Here is a 22,257-nt window from a genome sequence, read left to right as displayed (position 1 = left end):
CTGTAGAGTGTATTTCACAACAAATACCTTGACAGTCAGAGCTTTAGAGATTATGTGAATAATAACTATGTATATTTAATTATATCAACTTCTGCAGTGTATCGGGGCGATATTATGTGTCTGTAGAGTGTATTTCACAACAAATACCTTGACAGTCAGAGCTTTAGAGATTATGTGAATAATAACTATGTATATTTAATTATATCAACTTCTGCAGTGTATCGGGGCGATATTATGTGTCTGTAGAGTGTATTTCACAACAAATACCTTGACAGTCAGAGCTTTAGAGATTATGTGAATAATAACTATGTATATTTAATTATATCAACTTCTGCAGTGTATCGGGGCGATATTATGTGTCTGTAGAGTGTATTTCACAACAAATACCTTGACAGTCAGAGCTTTAGAGATTATGTGAATAATAACTATGTATATTTAATTATATCAACTTCTGCAGTGTATCGGGGCGATATTATGTGTCTGTAGAGTGTATTTCACAACAAATACCTTGACAATCAGAGCTTTAGAGATTATGTGAATAATAACTATGTATATTTAATTATATCAACTTCTGCAGTGTATCGGGCCGATAGTATGTGTGTCTGTAGAGTGTATTTCACAACAAATACCTTGACAGTCAGAGCTTTAGAGATTATGTGAATAATAACTATGTATATTTAATTATATCAACTTCTGCAGTGTATCGGGGCGATATTATGTGTCTGTAGAGTGTATTTCACAACAAATACCTTGACAGTCAGAGCTTTAGAGGTTATGTGAATAATAACTATGTATATTTAATTATATCAACTTCTGCAGTGTATCGGGGCGATATTATGTGTCTGTAGAGTGTATTTCACAACAAATACCTTGACAATCAGAGCTTTAGAGATTATGTGAATAATAACTATGTATATTTAATTATATCAACTTCTGCAGTGTATCGGGCCGATAGTATGTGTCTGTAGAGTGTATTTCACAACAAATACCTTGACAGTCAGAGCTTTAGAGATTATGTGAATAATAACTATGTATATTTAATTATATCAACTTCTGCAGTGTATCGGGGCGATATTATGTGTCTGTAGAGTGTATTTCACAACAAATACCTTGACAGTCAGAGCTTTAGAGATTATGTGAATAATAACTATGTATATTTAATTATATCAACTTCTGCAGTGTATCGGGGCGATATTATGTGTCTGTAGAGTGTATTTCACAACAAATACCTTGACAATCAGAGCTTTAGAGATTATGTTAATAATAACTATGTATATTTAATTATATCAACTTCTGCAGTGTATCGGGCCGATATTATGTGTCTGTAGAGTGTATTTCACAACAAATACCTTGACAGTCAGAGCTTTAGAGATTATGTGAATAATAACTATGTATATTTAATTATATCAACTTCTGCAGTGTATCGGGGCGATATTATGTGTCTGTAGAGTGTATTTCACAACAAATACCTTGACAATCAGAGCTTTAGAGATTATGTGAATAATAACTATGTATATTTAATTATATCAACTTCTGCAGTGTATCGGGGCGATATTATGTGTCTGTAGAGTGTATTTCACAACAAATACCTTGACAGTCAGAGCTTTGGAGGTTATGTGAATAATAACTATGTATATTTAATTATGTCAACTCCTACAGTGTCTCGGGCCGATGTCACCTGTCTGTAGCGTGTGTTCCATGCCATTAGCCTTGTTACTCTGCGTTTTAGCGGTTATGTCAATATTTAACGATGTCAACTAACTAACTAACAAATCGTTAGTTAGATTTGCTAAACACATTCGGTGTCAAGCTACTTTTCAAGGTCGTACATCATTCGTCGTTTAAACACTTAACTATCTAACTTCGGCCATGTTCATATTACATTACATGGTTAAAACATGCATTCTATTTAGGCGCGTTCCAGATTGGTAATTAATTGGTAATGTACTACTTGTAGGGCAACACGTTGCCCCGCTAAATGTTTTCGACAGGTGGATATATGTGGGAGAGAAACTCTATTATTTGTCCATCGATCATCGTTACTCTCGGAACAGCCAACTGACAACACGTTGTTCTATGGACTTACTTTGATGTTATTAATCTTCATTTGTTGCCAAAATAGTTTTAACCAGAGTGAGGAAAAGACCATTATATTCCATAATACCTGATGGTCTCATAACACTACCGTTTGTACGCTTATTGTTTATTTGTTATGCATGAACGTAATACATAAAAATCACACGTAACTATTAATTCCATTTGTATAAGTCGCACTAGTTTAATTTAGTATTGTTAATTGATTGATTATTATTCAGTAACAAAACAGCGTTGTATAAAAGGAATAATTGTACTTAATTTCATCTAAGTGATGTTAAATAATACAAAAATGAATGGTTTAAATTAGCTTGGGAACCAATGTGACAGCTTATGGAAATCTATCATATTTACTTAAGAATTTCTCGTCGACAAACGGTGTATTTACTAGTAAATACGTACCAATCGACATCTACTGCAAGCTGTTTGGTAAACCATTACTTAGTGGACAGTTACAATTAGTTAACTAAATTGCAAGAGCAACGTTCCATTAACGAAAAGTAAAAGGCTCGCGTGTGAATTTAATTGGGTCTAAAATAACAGTTGCAGCCGTGTGTGGTCCGGTACTAAATGCACTAAAGGTAAATGGTTACAATTAATGGGCACAAAATGACTAATTGATGTCCAGTATTTACAGAACACATTGCCATCAAGTTGTCCCTGAATTATGAACGAGACTGTGTTAACTCGGGGCCACATTTCACATTCAGCCCACTTTAGTCACAAACATTTGACCTATGAGGTGGTTGAAAGATACTTTTTGAAAACTAATCACCCACAGTTGATTGCACTTAACTCAGTGACCTATTACTATAATTGCTGTATTAACGGTTTAACGTTTTAATTACTTAACGAGGTACGTTAGTTTTGGAAATTTATAATAAACAACCTGATTCGTTACTAACTCTACCAGGAATCGAACCGGATGTCTCACTTGCCGGGCGAGCATGCTACCACCTATGTGGTACCCTCACTTTTTATTATTCAATTATTTTGTATTTGGCCGTTTCTACCACACATGTGTTTAAATAACTGAACTAACATTTTTATAATAGGACCATACGTCTTAGGATGCTTGCCAACATCATATCGATGCATAGAGAGAGTATTTTGCGTCATGAAACAAAGGGGATTTTCGACCTAAAGAAAACAATAACAAAAATGGATGATTGAAGGAAAATAGCAAGAAGCTGAATAGTGAGGTATTTGTCTTAATTTCTTATGGAACCTCATAAAGAAAGTCATACTCCTATATCTAACATTGCAGTGGCTCCATACACTAAAAATTGTCGTTAGTTTAAAAAATGTACCTAAAGATTAAGTTTTTCAGTCATACAATGTATCATTTTTCGACCATAACAGTCCTTGAGTAATAGTTATATAAGGCTATTAATAGGTATTTGTAGCGATTAAATGTATTCATACATACTAAGAAATATGATTGATTATGAAAAATTAAGAAAGGTTAACTAATAAACATTATTAATTTAATAATGTTACCCTCCAACCAATATATTAGTTTTAGCATTCAACATGATTAGTGTATTATCACACATCTCAAGTCAATTTAAATGATACTAATATTACTGTAAACATTAAATAAAGATTGTATTTTCAAAGTTGAGAAAACCTAGAAATGTATTTAGGATTTACTTTGCGATCAATTGCTATCAACGAAGTAAAGTTCATTTATCAATAAGCAATGTACAGTCATTATAGAAGTGTGAAAATTTGCAACAAGTAATTGTATGAATTGTTATATTGAGGTTGAACTTGGAGTTGAGGTTGCTAATCTAAAATTGTTATTCATTAATCAAACATAAAATATAGGACACGAAAGCTTTTCTCTTGAATTACGCCAACTTTAAGAGTTGAGCCGCAAGTCTGGATAAGTGCAAGAGGATTTCTCCTAATGGTCTCAAAATTACCTTAGGATTGCTTGGAGATATTGCGCTACATAAATAAAGAGTCCCGTACCTATCCCCACTATCCTGATTTTCTGTTGGACTATTTTGCCCCGAATCGTGTTTGCCTATCTGATATATGTAGCGTATCTACTATATCTGTTGTGTCTCACTACATTTGTTGCGTTTCTACTATATTTGTTACGTAACAGAATAAATGAAACTAGCTTACATCTCTCTCTCTCTCTCTCTCTCTCTCTCTCTCTCTCTCTCTCTCTCTCTCTTTAATTTGCTTTTTCATGAAGCCCCGAGATGTGCAGTCAAAGTCAGCACACAATAACACAATATTAGCTTTAACAAACCTTCAATACTGTTTTAAAATTTATAACAATACACTAACAATATTATCGACAATCATTATTGTGAGGGCTATATTATATTATATTAAACGTATTTAGTTAAATAATTTTAAATATTTAAAGTCAGTCCAATTAAGGTTCGGAATAAAATGTGCTGAAGCTTGAAGTTTTTAAAGAGTGCTACTAATGAGAATCTGCAAGGACTTGGTCCGGTTTTTACGATGGCTAGAGTAAAGGGCAAAACTAAAAATAGGAGACAGAGTATGTTGACTATTTGCGGCTGGAACTGGCCTGTTATAAAAATGTTAATAGTACTACATAGCCTACTAGCGAAATGACTAGGCAAACTGTTAGGCAAAGGAATTGTTATATTTTAATTATATTTTAAGGTAACATAGGTTTCTAGAAAAATAAATATTTCAGAACGTACAAGATTAATCTGCATTAGAAAATTTTAAATGTTACGGTCTAAATTTTAAGGTCTACTGAGTATTTAACCTTTGGTATGAATTGAGAAACGTAACAAAATAATGACACATTAACTAATTTTATTTTAAAAACAAAATGTTATCAACTTTACAAGATTTATGTAAGTTGTTATTATATTGGATATTAGTCACTGGTTTCTATTACCTTTGTTCGGAGCGTACACGAAATATTATCAACGTCGCTGGTAAAGAAATGCTTAAACATTGATCTAGAAAAAAACACACCACTAGTAAAAAAATATTTATTATTCTCTTTCAATTAATAAAATACATGGCTCTATCCCATCTCTAATTACTTAACCTAGTAGTAAATACTATAAAACTTTAATACTTTTACAGACATACTTCAACAGTGTTTTAAGGTAAGGTATGTTATGTATTTATAATTTAAAATGGTTTTAATTCCTTGGTATCAATTCTGCAATTTCCGACATAAGTTTTTGGATGTCGGATTCTACAGCTTTAATGTCTTCTTCCGTCGCTAGATGTGTTACATCAGATACGTCAGTTAATGTGTCTTCACGTTTCACGTTAGCGTCATATCTCTCATCTTTATCAGCTCTGATGTCGTCGGTATTTATGGAGGGTAAGGGTGATTCAGTTACTCCAGACTGTACATGGGCCTCATTTGTATTGAATAACTCTTCCCCACTGTTAGGAGAAATGGGTTTTGTACTTCCAGTCTCAGATAATGTTGAACTCTCTTCAAGGGGTGTCTCTAAACGGGTTAATGGATTTTGTAAGGATTCTTTGTGCACAAAATCCTCACTCAAAGTTGGTCTGTCTTTATTAGATAACAGAGGGGAATCTAGACGCGGATTAGAAATTGGGGGAAACGAAGATATCATGGATGTCTCATTTTGAAGATCATATTGCGATGGAGAGGAGGAAAAGGGTAATTTGGGAGATAATTTTGGTGAAGATTCCTGCGAATCTTCAGCCATTTTTGGCATTGAGATAACACTTATTTGATTTTTTGAATCGTTTTGAAGAGTCTCGTTTTGTTCATTGGATTGACGAGTGTCTGTGTTCGAGTGATCGTGATTTGCAAGAGACACGTAAAGATCTAATGATTTCGGAGGATTTTTCGGTCCAAAACCATTCGTCGTGATTCCATTTAAAGTCGGTGTTTGGGATTCAATCGAATGGACTCTACCAGATTTTCCGTTTGCTGACGTCATCGTCGATACGGTTTTCATCAGTGAAACAGCAGAGAGACTTTGGTTGACTTCGTTCTTTAAAGGTTTAGAATTCTCGAAGTTAATAAAGGAAGGGTCAATATTTTTATTTCCGTCTTGATCCTCAGGTTTGAGATTGGGGTTTGGTTCCACCTCGTGGTCGAAGTCCGGTCCAGCTTCTCCACTGAGGACGTGTACTTTGTCTCTCCTGTTCTGGCGGAACTTGAGGACGGCAGCGGTTATCCCCAGCCCGATCCCTGCCACCACGCACATCCACTTGATCACATCCACAGCTCTGATAGGTCGGAACAGGGAGGCCTCCAGGAGACCCATTAGGTTGTCATCCAAGTCCAAGTTCTACACAGAAATAAAAGTAAATGTTAGCTAAAAATTAATGATTAAAGGTTCGACATTGAGAAAATTAAATGCAAACATCGGAATCTATAAGTTATAAGGAATGGTATTTAAAGGGTTCATGAACTCAACTTCTAGTTGAAAAATTACTTTCGTGCAATACAGGTTAAAAGTGTATTGGAAAATATAGGTCGCTATCATATTTTGATTGTATTTCTAGAATAATGTAATAACTCTAACGTGTAGCAGCACCTCAGTTGTTGAATAGAAAATAAATTGGTTTGGCGAAAAATACAACAAGTTTAATGTGGTTTTTAACCACATCAAAATATAAATAAGGAAAATAAATTTAATATAACATCATGTATAAACGATGCACCACCTACATGCCTCCTAACCATTCTAAATGTTTACCTCCTCAACCCAGAGAAGGGGAGTCAGCGTGGGTCGCAGGCGCTGAGTCACCGTCACGTAGCGGATCGGCTTCAGCTCGATGTTGAACTGCAGTCTCTTGCGGACTATCAGAGGCGTTCCGCTGATCTGAGGGAAAGTGGTTGAGATGGGAACAAAAATTAGTTTTTAAACATTTAAAAATGTTACTTTACTTTTTATTGATTTGACCAAGCTTAATACTCCAGGAGCCTAGAACGCATTTTCGTTTTACTAGCACATACTATAGTTTTTCGTGAAATAGACAGAGTAGTTCCCCTAAAAGAAATTAATCGTTTTCTTACGATAGCTTTGATTGGATATAAATGAGAAGTATCTAAAGGTTTAATAATAGCAAACAATAATTGTTTTATCAGATCACGTTTTCGGACTCGATACACTGAAAAACAACCATAAGAAAAGAAAATTAAAGTTAAATCAAATCCAGGTAACCATATAAAGGATTTTCGTTGTATCGTAGCCACCAATAAAACATACTTTTATATGTCTGACGATTAGTTTTAAGAGTATCAAGTTAAAAAATGTGATCTGAAAAAAAAAGTTCATTGTTTGCTGTTTTTGATATAACATTTCGACACTTACAAAAATAAACGCGGCTGACGATAAATTTATTTCTTAGGAGAAACTCCATTATCGAGTTTACAAAAAAAAAAAAAAAAAAAAAAAAAAAAAAAAAAAACAATCTGCGTATGCAATGCAGATTGGTTCTCGGGTTCTTTACTATTGTATAACCTTACGTCAAGTTTTTTGACAACTGAATAAGAAGATAGACTTAAATCTTTGAAACGTAATGTTCTATTTTTGTAACATCGTTTCGTAATGTCTAAAATCCTGCTAACCTTTTAAATAATCCATTGTCAATAATAAACTTCAATTAAAGGAAGGGCTAGTATTGCGGTAAGACACTCAATAGAAAAATATATTTTAGCTGTTTTAATTAGCTAACTGACATTGCCATAAAACTTCTTCAAGAGGATGTATGAGTAATATTCGTGTAATTATTCAATACATGTTGCTGTTTATTGGCGTGTATAATGTGTAGTTAATGAGTGCTATAAAGTAAAATTGTATGAGTACCGGCTCCAAGACGATCAGGATGCCGTGTTTCTCCTTTTCTGGGCTGAGCCCGGTCACACCACTGATGTAAACTTGACTCCCCAGGTAGAAGTGGGGATGAGAGGCGACCAAGGGTGCTCCTTCAACAAATATAATTTAAGAAATAAGAAAAGTTTTCCTAAAGTAGAGTTTACTAATACATATCTAAATTTTCTTGTGAGTACGAGTAAATTTATTATTCGAGTATGACTAGTTCATAAAAAAAGTATTTTTCTAATTTGTCTAAAATAAGGCAAACTGCGTAGTAACCTTGGCATTTGAGAGTATCTAGGACTCCTTTCTTGCGACAGCGATCGTCCGCTGGACAGAAGCAGCGATCGCCTGGGTTGCTCTCTGTGTCGCCGAAGCTGACGGTGTAGGCGTACCCTGTCGCCCCCTTGTACACCAGCTGTCCCTCGTATACTCCAAAGAGCACCCTGGATACATGAATCAATATTTTTTAGAGTCATAGGTCTAACTCTATTAATATGTAAAAAAGGTGAAGTGAACTAATTACTGAGTGCCTGTCCTAGAACTTGGGGTTTACAAAAAGCAAATTGTAACGAAAAAGGCAGATTTGGTATTTTAGGTTTTGTGAGTGTTATTACACCAAACAGAAAAACACATTTGTTTTGGATTAATCAATTTCCACTATCGTGTACCGTGTGAATTGGTATCCTGTCCGAAAAAAAATTTGAATTAGTCATGGTTGAATAAAAAAATGTGACTATTATTCTTCAAAAACACAGTATTTGTTGGATTAAAATGTTAAACTGCATTGTAGACTGAAAGGGGGAAGGAAAATCCCCAGTTATGAGGTGGAAACTTGTAGTACAAACCTAAATAACCTCAATTCAAAAAGTAGTAATATTGAAGGGCAGGAGAATTCCTCAGGTGTCAGTTACAACTGTCACAGGAGTAATCTTTATCTTTATTAACCTGCGTAGGGAATCAGTTGTTGTTCGTAATGATGAGGTCTAGGAAAGTCTGGCTTTGATGGAGTTGGGATATATTAAAATAATTAATAAACTTTAATAATTTATATCCCTTTCGGCGTAGCCAAAAGCGAAGTAGATTTCACGCGTAGCTGTTACCTGGAAATATCGAACTGAAGGTGCAGATTCATTATTAGTTTAGAAGGAAAAATTTGTCATAACTGAAGAAAGGTTGGTTTCTTCATATAACTACATAATCTTGAAACCCTAATAAACGATTATTCAGCTGTAAGGATTAGAAGTTATTGTTTACTTCTTATCATTTTGTACGACCTTTATCTCAGAACCAATGTTGTAAATGAACTAGTTCTAAATACATTTCCATCTTGTTCTACTATGCATAATATCTGAGCCTACGTTGATAAATAGTAGAGTTATGTTATTTTTGCAAAAATACGAATTGCCGCCATCTTAAAATTGTCATTGGTTGCACCTGGCTAACGGATTCATACAAATACTGCACCTGTGAGTATTGTCTGAATATATTAAACGTTATGGCAGTGGTCGAGTTGAAAGGCTCAATTTATACTGGAGAATAATTTAAATACATCCATTTTTGGATCTTAGTGGTTTGCGAACAGAGGTTATGATTCGTGACAAATAAAAACACCTCTCTGAAATTCTGTCATGACTGCTATTGCAATAAGCAGATTTATTTGTCCTCTAGAAGTCCTCCTAAAACCTGTTGTAGCCTTTAAAATATCCAGGAGTAAAGCAGCAGATATATTAGTCACAATCAGGACCATAAACTCACATTTGCCTGCTGAGTGTAGAGTATTGAGCTAGCATTACTAAAGACAGTAAACAAACCATAATTCAAGTGTCCTATATATGTACCATTATGATAATGTGGGTTAAATTGTTGTCATACACTATTATAAAGTCAAATATGATCAAGATACTACGTTTTATTACGTAAATTCCTCCCATCAGCGAAGAGTTCGAACTAAATGATTGAATAAGATAAAAGAGAAATGAATAATCACAAGAACGTTTCAGACACTTCCGGAGAATATCTGTAGATCTCCTGATAGTAACTACATCTATTGCAACAGCGAACACGAAACCGCTTATCTTTGTGCAGTTGGCTTAGTACTTCCTGTCAGCTTTGTATACAATGACATTGTATGGCATGATGGAGACTGGCATACGGTCAGACGATAGCCAGTCGTGTTCGGAAATGTAGACAGTACTGAAACCCATATTCTGGCACTGAATAGTGAAGCTATCACTCATCACTGTAGCTATCACTCATCACTGTAGCTTCCTATGATAATTATATATTTATGGTTATTATAGAACAAATCTCCGACACATTAAGATGGTTCATTCGGTTTATAGTTAAAATGATCTTCATGTTAAAATTATAGAAGATACTTCTCTGAAGACTGGATAGGCATAAACAAATTCCTTGTACTATTTAAGAGGAATTAGGAAATTAGAACTACATAATATGTGCAATTTCATAACCAGGCGTAAATAAATGGCTGAAGATAAAAACGTTATTTTTTTACACAATGCTCATTAATTATAACTTCTGGAAGTGACGTTATTTTTAACGATATTTGGCTTAATGTAATATTTTAAATGAAAGACAATACAAGAAATTAATTATTTTTAATAACACTTTTTTTAAAAGAACTGAATTCGTATGTGACTGAAAACACGTAATTCCCTCCTGTCATCTGTCATGAAAACTCACACAGTCTTTTTGACGTCATAAAACGAGAAGAAATGTTATACCGAAGAAGGACTGTCTAAAATTCATATTCTTAAATTCCACAGAGTTTTTGAGCCAGATCATAAGATACAACTAAACTCATGCTTACAACTCTTCGTGAGATAGTAAAATAACTGTTTCCCGTCTGCAGAAAAATGTATTTAAAAGGCATTGCTTGCAAAAGTTTGTTTAACAAATAATAAAAGATATTCAACCAGAAAATCGATTACGTCACCTTAAAAAGGCACTTATGCGGATCTTTGGACTATGAACTATTTTAAGTTACATTCCATCTAGTTATTTGAGACGAATTTTAGATAGCCCGGTTACCGCAGCTTGTGTCCTGCAGAATCCTGTGAAAATGCTACTAACAGTCTTCTCAGTGACGCTAGACATCTTGTTATGAACAGAGCCTTCTATTTTCTTGCTGATCCGTATATGTCGCAATGGCAATTGAAACTGTGGAGGTAATTTTAACTCTTGTTTTAGACTAACCTTGTTTCCAGATGTTACAATAATTCACACCGACCTCAGTGAGCCTTGAACCTTTCTCATACTCCTTAATTCCAAATCATATGACTCAGTAATTATAATCATTCTTTCATAAATGATCTACTGAAGGGGAAGAAGCTACTGAAATAAATTAAATTATAATGAAAGACCGATAGGCTTAGGGAGATAGATTTTCATTCACAGACTGGAGTTTTGTTATCCCTAAACCAAAAATGCCCAGAAAATTTGCAGTAATTAAAAATACTTGCTTTAAAGTATTATTTACGTTAGGCCTCCATGGATCCGAGACACTTATATGGTGTGCACAAATACTGCAGACTGGGATATTGTGACTTCTAAAGATTTTACCCCGACACACCACAGGGATTGGATTAATGTACCATAATTCAACTGATGACTCAAATAAATTACAAACAAGAGAACGACAGAAAATCTGCTAAGTTCAAATTGAAACGAAACTATAACAACTCGTCTTTGGCCAGGGACGAGACATTTTTATAGCTTCTTAGACTAGCTAAGTATTGAAATATGACATCGCCACTCAACCTAGGAAGCACAGTAACCACCTTTTGACTAAAAACCAAACTAAAGTCAATCGCTAGCCAAAACCACGAGGAGGTTTAGCGTTTCTTACGCTGAAATGGAAACAGTCAATAAGTCCAACAGTCAGAACATCCTAAGTTTAGAATGAACAGAAATAAGACTGATAGCAGAAAGTAAATAATTGTGGCCTGGCCATAACCCAAAAAACGATTATTCTAATAAATTATTAAAAATATATTGCAATATAAGTATTAATACTTTTGATATATTTTTTTGATTCTATAATTAGGTCTAAATATTTTTTATAGACTTCTTTGATTGCATGTGCATAAATGCCCAGATTAAGTTAGAATTTTTCTGAAAAGTGTCTTGGGTGTGGATGTATAATCTAGTCCAATTAAACCTCACTAATGCATTAGGAAAGATAGACATAGAGAAAATTCAATTGATGATGTATTACAATTAACCCTATAACATTGGTTTCAGATTGCACCAACAATAGTCAAATACTAAATTTTCTTGTCTTCTCTTAATTTATACGAATCACTTCAGTATATATGTTTGAAAGGTATTGAGGTTTAAAGGAAAGCAAATATATGTGGGTGACCTGCATAGCTCGCTGGAGTAGGCGGTCAGACTCCCGTTCTCCATTTGGCGGAAGGGCGGGAAGACGGAGGCGTCTGTGCCCTGGATCTTATTGCACTCTCCTCTCCAGAACGTGAGCTCTGGCTTGCCGTCCACGGCCACCAAGCGCCCTATCTCCTGCCCATCCTCTGTCCCTCGCTTAACTGTGTACCGGAACTCTTCCAGTGTGTTGTTTTTCTAAATAGGAAACAAATGACACTTGCAAGATGAGATATCGTAAACTATAAAATTGGTTTTGTTTTTAATGTACTACAATTTTATCAAAAATTTAGGAGTAAACGCTTCGGAACGTTACGATATAGAGAAGATTTATTAATGGAACTTATTATAGAATAAAACCAAACAAGATTTAATACGAGTATATTCTAAGTGCAATGCAACAACAATATATGTGTTTTTATTCTATTTCTTGACCATGCTCGTATGTACATTTTATACACCTTTCTGGCCGTCTGTGACGTAATATCGATTATCAGTTACAATAATCTTGAAAAATTGGGGAATGGGGTATTTTAGAAATCGCAGTTGTGTGTGAAGCAGATATGTAACGCCTACCGTCGCGTCGTGTATGCGTAGAATGATTACTACAATATTTGAGGTGATTCAATAGATGTATGATTGGAATAAAGTTGAAAAGATTTAAAGTAATATCCCTTTAAGAGTAAGTATTTAAAGAATAAGTATAAAACGTTTTTATCACTCCACGAGCGATTATTAATCATCAGAAAATAGTTTATTTGCCACACCACAAGCTTGCAATGACGTGTGTTGTACTTATACGATATTATTGAACTATGTTAGAATAATAAATCGTAAACTAAAACCCTTTTAAATTCTTTTATTTCAGACACGTGTTTCGGTATAAACCATCTTCAGTGTGAACATTAACCTCTAATTAAATTATAAACAAAACAAATAAATATACACCTGTCGACTATTTAAACAGATGTTAAACTTATATGACACAGTTGTAATTTTGATTAAGATTCTGTGTTTGATATTTTTTCAAAGATAGGATTTGTTTTATTTTTTAAATTGCTATTTAATATGTTGTGAGGATCTTTTTTATAATTTTATAATTTTACGATTTATTATTCTAACATAAAGATAACCCTATAATGTGGAGTTCATAATATTGAACTATGATAAAACTGGACAACTTCACTAAGTCAGGTTCACTGGAACTGCTGACACACAAAACCGAGGACACTGAAGGAAATGCTTCGGCGATGTAATTTTGTTCCATGAGAAAAACAATGTTATTTTATACATAATGTTTTCATAATTTAGTAATAAGATCTCTAGACCTTTGCCTATAAATATCTATGAGAATAAATACAGCCACATCATTATACTTACGGCACCAAAGAACGAAAAAGAGTACATGTTGTTTCCGAGCTTTTTGAGGGCTCTCGAGTTTTGCTTTAAAGCGATGCACACTGCCCTGGGATAGAGGGCGCCTGCAGTACAGTTAATCTTAATACCATCGAATAGCAGTCGTCTCGCCGACACTGTCATGAACATGTCGGTGAACCTGCCGAATATGTTTGGGAGCGCTTGGTTAACCAGAGTCAGGAAGGGTGGTGGAAAGTCTTTCTCAGCTATCAGCAGAATTGCCTGGAAACATACAGGGTGACACTAATATCAAGTCAAGGCATGCAACGGAGAAAAAAAATACTATCAACGTTATAATATATAGTAATATAAAAAAGACCCAACCCTTATGTAGATCACTATACAGATCTAAATATTTCGAAAAATATATTGATTGTTATATAATTTATATGTTGAGGATAATGTATAACAACAACTAAGTTTAAATAATCTTTTAATTTTTAGACTCAATTTAGCAGTTTTAATGCATTAATACGTTTACGGTTATGCAATAGATTTTGAGTTTTTCAATGTCAAATTCTTAGCTTAGATAATTACTTTGAATATAGAAAAAGTATAAAGTATTCTTATGACACTAAAAGTATTTAAAATAGAAAATTTAGACAATTTAGTGATTAGGTACAATAAAAACAGCTGAATATAATTTGAAAGCATGTACTTGAGTTATAGCTTAGGGAGTGACATAGGCTACTTTCATATTTATAAAAATCCAATTTCGTTATAAATAATAAGAAATTTTAATTTTTATAAATTTGATTTAAGTACAAAGCATAATTTCTTTAAGTCATAGTACGAATACAAAAACATGTCTCTCCCTGAAAGTCTAACTCATGTACTTACTGTAAAAAATAACATTTTTGTATTCGGCTGTTTTTATTTTGGCCTGATTAAACAATTGCCTATTTTTCCTAATATAAATGCCTGTAATTTCAGGTGGATTGATAAAAAATTATTCTATTTCTTCTGTGTTCATGGAAATTACTTTAAAGAGGTATGAATTTAACATAAAACAATATTTTCCAAACCCAAATTTTATTGCACCGCCTTAATCATACTGAGTGAAATAAAGCTCCGTTCAATGCCAAATAGAACAAAGTTGAATATGTTTATTATATAGAATGATGAAAGTAAATTATGTAATTGCGAGAATTATTAATTAGTAGAATTAAATTTTTCTTTGCCAATAATCACCGCTTCATACGTCAGTGTCTTAAGCTGCAGCCTGAGTATAATTGACGTAGCCAATAATCGACGCGCCATTGTCTGAACGGTACCTATGTAACAACCAGCTCAGCGCTGCACTGCACAAAATGATTTGCCACTGAAATTACAGCCGCTACAGTTTCATTTCATTGTTAATGTTACTGATTGACGTTACCCGTTAATTATAGCTCCCATCGTTCCAAATTACGTCATTCAACTATCAATGACGTTGCCCACAATGATACTTGCCTAGAAAAAAACAATAAAGTTAATCAAATGTAATTACATTTGGAACAAATCACAGATTAAATGTATCGAAATATTGTTAGTTAATTTCACCAACGCGGGTTTGAAAAGACCGACTTACAGATGGGAATTGATAATTATGATTTATATTATGCCCAATTGTATTCAATCTGCTATGAATTCAGAGTGACTTTCAACATTATAGTCTGTGTAACACAAACACAATAGTGTACATGAGACAAAAGCATTAACTATAATTTGTTAAGAGCAACAGTAAACACTTTTAACATGGGTCCTCTACTATTGGGCCTTATTCCTAGATATTTGACAACTACGGTGTTAATTTTCTTACATTATACAACTTTCAATAACCCAGGATAGGTTCACCTGCCAGTGGAAATTAGGTTACAGCAATTAGATATAGCAAAGAACGATGTGGCTCTTACACCTGGACAACCAATTGGACGTCCAGGAGTGGCACATCACTAACCGTAATGTCCAGATATTGGGGTAAAAAAGCTGGTCAGTAGGTCTAGGTCTACTGTGGACGATGCCTGTTGGAGTGGATGGTGCTCCCGTTGTAATTGTATTAAAGGGTTTTATAAGCCTAAAGAGAAGGAATATGGTCTCTCCTACTCGCGTTGACTGGGAGAGTCTCGAACAGTGTTAGAATTCCTTTTCTTCTAATGTTATATGACTAAGATTGTCCTGAGAATTGACTCTATCCTGATTACATCATGCGGCTACTATAGTATTATCAAATAGAGGCTGCAGCTGAAGAGCCAGGTAGTCGCCTCGCAAGCACACACCTCCATGCTCACGAGCGCAGAGTGTTTGAGCTAGTCCGGCACCCACGGATACTAGTTATAGTAACCTACCGGCACCTGTCGTGTTCCCAGGATATATACTAACGTCTTAGACTCACGAGTATTCAATACTCTGCTACAATTCCATGTATTATATGTTGTTTGATGTATGATGATGGTGATGTTTTTCTCGTTATGATGTTTACTACATAAATAATATACTAATCACTTTAGGACAACATTACAAATAGCAAAGATTTGTGTTTGATTGGAGAATTACACTAGGTGGCAGTGCGGAAATGCGGTCGATCCTATTCCCTACACGTGTGTGCGTGCGTGCGTGCGTGCGTGCGTGCGTGTGTGTGTGTGTGTGTGTGTGCGTGCGTGCGTGTGTGTGTGTGTGTGTGTGTGTGTGTGTGTGTGTGTGTGTGTGTGTGTGTGTGTGTGTGTGTGTGTGTGTGTGTGTGTGTGTGTGAAACTACCTGGACCCAGATGCATTCTTCATTTGTTAATACTATACCCCCAACCCTACCCATCCTGAATATCCTGCCACTCTGGAAGTAGCAAGAAGGTCCTTCTAGGAATAAGTTATCTTCTTGACCCAAGTGATCAACAACAACTTGGAAACAGTTTTTGCATAATCGCAATCTATAGGGTGGCCCTAGCATAAATCAAATTGAATACCATTTTAAAAGTATTGATCACACCAAACATACACAAATATAAAATCTTAATGACTTACGTAAAATAGCAGCCAAATAGCTTTTTAAAGGTACATGATGATCTCGTCAATCATCGTATGGGATTCCAGAGAAAACAGATTGAAAGTACCTTTGGTTTTCCAAAAATGTAATTGATAAATGGTGACGAAAAATAACTATCAAACATTATGTACAGTCAAAGGGCTCTTTTTTACAATATTGAGTGTCATGACGATACTTAGTAAAATAAATCTCTCTCATATGTTTGTTACAGCCCTGAGTATTCGGCCAATCCTGAATAATTATTATTGTGAACCTAATTGTTGTTAGAATTCTAGATGAAACGATTATTCACAGAAGATAGAAAGACACTGTCAAATAAAATACACATGTGAGTCTTATAAAGTCACTTTATACCCTCAAGGTTAATGCTTAGTTACAAAGATTTCAAGTGCTTTGAGTTGACTCTATTATTGTCTGTCTTATAACACATGCATAGAACGGTAGGATAACAATAAATAGGATGAAAATCTGTGGTAAACAAAACAGCTTTTGTATTCATACTTTACGTGTATGTGTTCTACTATAATACATCATGTACTTAATGAATTACGTATGATACACTGATTTAACATTATTAAGGGCACTACATCGTTCTCTTAAAATTAATATCGCTGTCTGTCTGTCTGGGTGATAACTCTTGGTAGAAAGGTTCTAGACATTTGAAACAAGAAAAGCCATATTGATTTTGGGGTCAAAACATCAAAATATAGTCCGTTCGTCTGTCCGTCTGCCCTCCTGGGTGATGGCACTCGATTTAATAATCTAGAAGTTTTAATGTCGGTTCATAGTTTTCTCTAAGTTCAAGAAAGATCACTACCGATTTTGGGCTCAAAAAGGCTGTGCAAGTTCCTCCGTGTATCCGTATAAATGATAACTCTTAAAAGATAGGTCATCGAGACTAGAAACTTGGTACTCTGGGCATTAAACATTGGTAGGAAGGTTCTGGAGATTTGAAACAAGGAAATCCCATATTGATTTTGGGGGTCAAAACATCAAAATATAGTCTGTTCGTCTGTCCGTCTGCCCGTCTGTGTGATGACACTTCATTGAATAATCTAGAAGTTTTAATGTCGGTTCATAGTTTTCTCTAGGTTCAAGAAAGATCACTACCAATTTTTGGGCTCAAAAAGGCTGTGTAAGTTTCTCAGTGTGTCCGTCTGTATGATAATTCTTAAAAAGACAGGTAATCGAGACTTGAAACTTTTTGAAACGCGTTTCTCTGGATTTTATGAGATGATATTGATTTTGTGCTCAAAATGTGTAAAGGCAGTCAGTCTATGCGATATTTCTTTCGTTATGATCAGTCGGATTTTCTATACTACGTTGTATAGGTTTATTCTGTTTCAAAATGGACCAGACGGTCCAATACAATTTTTACGACAGTTTATATCTCTGATATTAATATCAAAGCTAAATTATGAATTGGATTTACCATAAATCTCTATACCGTATATTTTGGATATTGTGAGGGAGAACAGAGCTTTAGCATACAAAGTGTTACCGTACAACATTACATCTCGTGCTTTGTAGCTTTCATGGTATAACAATTAATTTAGCATTGAACATTTGTTAGATAAATTCTCTTGTAAATAAGGGTAGCTTTGCCCTTATAGCAACAAAAAGTGGATAAAAGCACAGACCAGCATGGGGATGTTGGGCACGACCAGGAGTTCCTCCCCCGTCAGACCGGAGGTGGAGCACAGTGGAGACTCAGGGTTCACATGCCACGTGTTACGGGCGCTGTAGGATATCGTGTCTGTGGTGGGGTCCTCGATGAAGTCAGTTTTTTCTTTAATCTCCCTTGAATACAAATGTTTCAAGATTAAATAAAAATAGACTCATACATCATGGATAGAATAATGGTATATTTAATTATACATTTTGAACAAACTAAGAATTTGTATGATGCAAGTGTCGTATATTCTACTTCAGTTAATGTTACATTTAGTGGTTTTTAAGACACACGAGAAGAACATGAAGAAATGTTGAATGACTTGCATAAAACCTGCAGCTCCGGAACTTTTCCAAACAGAAGTTACGTTTGCCATTGAAGTTCATATTGCTTAAAATAACTTGTTGTCAATATAGAATATTTAAAATGTGATTATTTAAAGTCACATTGACAATATAAGACTTTATTTCACTTATCACGAGGCTCAATGAGCTGGGTGCACGAAAAGCACAAGAGCTAGAACTGGTAAACTTATGGAACCGAACAAACTAACTCTGACGTAAACGGAAATATTTAATGAAAAAAATAAATATAAATGAAATAGTCCTTTCGCGGAAACGTTTTCAGTTTACCAAACATTGTTTGATCCATATAAAATTAAATATAACTTACAGCTTTTAAATATTTATCAGACCACGTTTTCACAATAGAAAACTGGATTTATTATATATCATTTGTAAAACAGAGAGAGTAACTTATCAATTAAATACATAAACAACGAGTTTAAAATATTCATTTCGTAATAGTGATGGTTGTGGCTTCAATATTGCTCCATATTACCAAATACGTACAAATACCGTAAAGTTAAATTGTATCTGATGGGGGATGTTATATTTTTTCGAGATCTACCTTTCATATGTGCTCAAGTGTATTCAATGTTTCATTTCATAAGCTAAATGTTCATTGGCGAGCGTTAGCGAAGCATTACTCGAGGGGTTTGAAGAATTGTATTTCTGTTTGTTTATCCGCCTATCTGTCTGTGTATCCGCCTATCTGTCTGTGTATCCGCCTATCTGTCTGTGTATCCGCCTATCTGTCTGTGTATCCGCCTATCTGTCTGTGTATCCGCCTATCTGTCTGTGTATCCGCATGATAACTCGAGAAAGAACTGACTTACAGAATTGAAATTTGGTATAGAACTAATATTTATGTAGGGAACATCGAGTTCGATGTTCATCTATGAGATTTGGCTGAGCATTACTGGACATTTTTACATTGGTATTATAGGTAACCAATATGGTACGGATAAAATCGCAGAATTAATAAATTTGTCAAAAAGCCGAGTACAGTCATATTATTGTTGACTGCATGTTGTTGTTTTAATATGTAGTATAGCTACACGTCATGTAACTTAATGAAAGGAGCTATAGACTTAAAACTGTGCATACAACCTCAAAGAACCCCATTACGCCAACACGTATTTTGTGGGTACTCCTACCTTGTTTAATATACCTTGTTCGTGCTAATGCTAAAAACTACTTATTTGAAAAATATCTCAATTTCAAATGTATTAGACGTCTTACATCCAACATTTTCTAAATATAACATTCAAATTTGTGATTTTTTACACAATAATGTATCATTTAAATAATACAAACTTCAAATCAGCTATAGTTATATAATTAGTTTCAGAGTTGCATTCTTAATCTTTGATTTGGAAGGAGAACATAATTTTTACGAACTTTTGTAATAAAAACCAAAAGCACTACATTTCATCAATAATTGGTAGATTCATTTATTCTCAAACAACTAAACATGTGTATTTTAAATACGCAAAAGATAAGAAATTAAGAGTTAAGTTTATCACAATAAAGTGAAACATTGTAGACAAGTTGTGTGTTAGACTGATTTCCTGGAAGAACATTACTCAAATATGTATGTTTAATTTTATGTATTAGGGTTGTATCCTTTTGGTTTTCCATCCGTCATTATATGTAATTCATTAAATCCAAGCCACTGTTCGTAAAATTCTATTAAGACACAGTACAATTTGGTTTATACTAAAAGCAGTCACAGGTTTTACTTTAAAACAAGATGAGATATATGTATGTCTAAGATGTTAGCTCGATAATATTTCCCGTTAATATTGTTAATGTTAGTAAATGTAATCTTACTTGTAACAGTAGGGGCCTACTTCCTGGAGAGCAGGTTTGGCTCCACGCATTACTTCAGCTGGATTGGTGATGTTGAAGAGATAAATGTTGAAGTCAAACTGCGGCAGCTGAACCCACAGCTTTCTCGAGTCTTTGCCCTGTGCCAAGTTAATTTGCTAAAATCAGAACAAAAGAGCACAGGTAAGTTAGCGCCAGTCTTGAATTGTTTTGATTGAAATAAAATTCATTTACCGCTATTTAGAATTATAATTTTTAAGGCTAAAAGTTGGATTTTCAATTATTTTATATGAACATGTTTTATTGCTTCCAAAACTGTTCATAACACAGGAATAAATAAATATTTATTTAATTTAAACCTTATCATAAGGCCACAACTGATTATGTTCTATACTTTTAATTATACTACAGTACTTCTTTTTCTTTTGTATTTACTTTTTTAAATTATTTATATGGTTAATTTAATGTACATTTCACATTTTCTGCTGTGGCATTATGCAAACCCTGTGAAATATTTCATATAGTGTATTGCCTATATATGAAAGGACATAGCACCATAATAAATAATTGCTTAACTAAAACTTTGACCAATGTGGAGTATAAAAACCATATACGTATATCTTTGACACACAACCAAGAGACCAAGAAAGATCTTTGATCTGGTTATTATGTTTTTTGGTTAACATATTATTTTTGAATGTTTAGTTACTTTTTTGTCATAGTTTGGATTTTAAATGAAATTTTAAATGAGTTTTATTGAAAATATAATATTGTTGATGGAATACTGTCCGTAAAATTCGAGTTTCTCAGTTTGAATCACTGAAGAAATGTTGAAAAACTGCCCTGTAATATCGCTAAAGGATTTTCTCCCAAGACAATTAAAATGCTAATATTTTACTATTCTAATCAGTGGGATTTTGAAAATATTTACAACCTTTCACATTTAAACAGATGAAATCCAAATATCTTGAAATAAATGTTATGTACAACCTTCCATTAAATTGGAAATACTTATTTCTTATTAACATGTATTCAAGTAACGCATATCACAAATTAACTTACTGAAGCCACTACTTTGTCGAGCACATAGGGAAATGCAAACCACCCTATGGCGACTCCTCCTACTAACACCCCAATACCCAGCTTGCTCCATGTTCCTGGAGGTGTTTTAACAACTCTCTCCTTCATCTTTGTCGTCATCCTCTGCATAGCCTCTGGACTGATCATCCTGAAATCTGGAAACATCATCGTGAATGAGGACGAGAGAAATTGGTTTATCTGCCAATCAACACATATCTGCTATATGTTTTTCCCTAATATGTACAAGTACCCTGTATGACTACAGTGACCGATTAAGAAAAAATGCGAATTGTGATCCATTAGAAATGAAGTACTTTTAGTTAGTAAAAGAGTTAGTACTAAAATGAATATTAAAAGAACTAATCAAAAGAACCTAATAAAAATTGCTGAGAGGTAGAGAGAGAACCAGGAAGCTACTGGGATTGCACTCGAATGAAGCGTTCTTAACAAATTGATGTAAATCTAAGACGCTGCAGAATAACATCAGGTAGCCACAGGATTATAATCAAACCAATTAAACCATTTAAAACCATACTTTTAATTTCTATACATTACTAGCTTTATTTATACTTGAAGGAAACT

At 34.2% G+C, this 22,257-nt stretch overlaps 1 protein-coding gene across 1 annotated transcript; it reads right to left on the bottom strand.

Moving 5' to 3' along the window:
* Window positions 1–5,201: 5,201 nt before the first annotated feature.
* Window positions 5,202–21,843, bottom strand: LOC124358428 (sensory neuron membrane protein 1-like). The gene is made up of 9 exons (XM_046810725.1): window positions 21,658–21,843; window positions 20,599–20,753; window positions 18,393–18,552; window positions 13,698–13,955; window positions 12,301–12,515; window positions 8,193–8,359; window positions 7,905–8,023; window positions 6,792–6,917; window positions 5,202–6,380 (listed from the first exon to the last, which is right to left on the bottom strand). The coding sequence occupies exons 1-9, from the start codon at window positions 21,841–21,843 to the stop codon at window positions 5,244–5,246; spliced, it is 2,523 nt and encodes an 840-aa protein (XP_046666681.1). The 3' UTR covers window positions 5,202–5,243.
* Window positions 21,844–22,257: the final 414 nt, after the last annotated feature.

Source organism: Homalodisca vitripennis, chromosome 3, assembly GCF_021130785.1.
Source record: "Homalodisca vitripennis isolate AUS2020 chromosome 3, UT_GWSS_2.1, whole genome shotgun sequence".
Classification (NCBI taxonomy): domain Eukaryota; kingdom Metazoa; phylum Arthropoda; class Insecta; order Hemiptera; family Cicadellidae; genus Homalodisca; species Homalodisca vitripennis.
Note: the sequence above shows the minus strand (reverse complement) of the source record. Positions and strands in the feature narration are given on the sequence as shown.

What these genes read in the sequence shown, in the direction of transcription:
- LOC124358428 (XM_046810725.1), bottom strand. Translation starts at nt 21,843, where the DNA reads ATGATGTTTCCAGATTTCAGGATGATCAGTCCAGAGGCTATGCAGAGG. An exon ending in TGCCCAACATCCCCATGCTG is followed by an intron (nt 13,956 to 18,392) that starts GTCTGTGCTTTT and finishes GTATGTTTCCAG; the next exon opens with GCAATTCTGCTGATAGCTGA. An exon ending in CTTTTTCGTTCTTTGGTGCC is followed by an intron (nt 12,516 to 13,697) that starts GTAAGTATAATG and finishes TTTCCTATTTAG; the next exon opens with AAAAACAACACACTGGAAGA.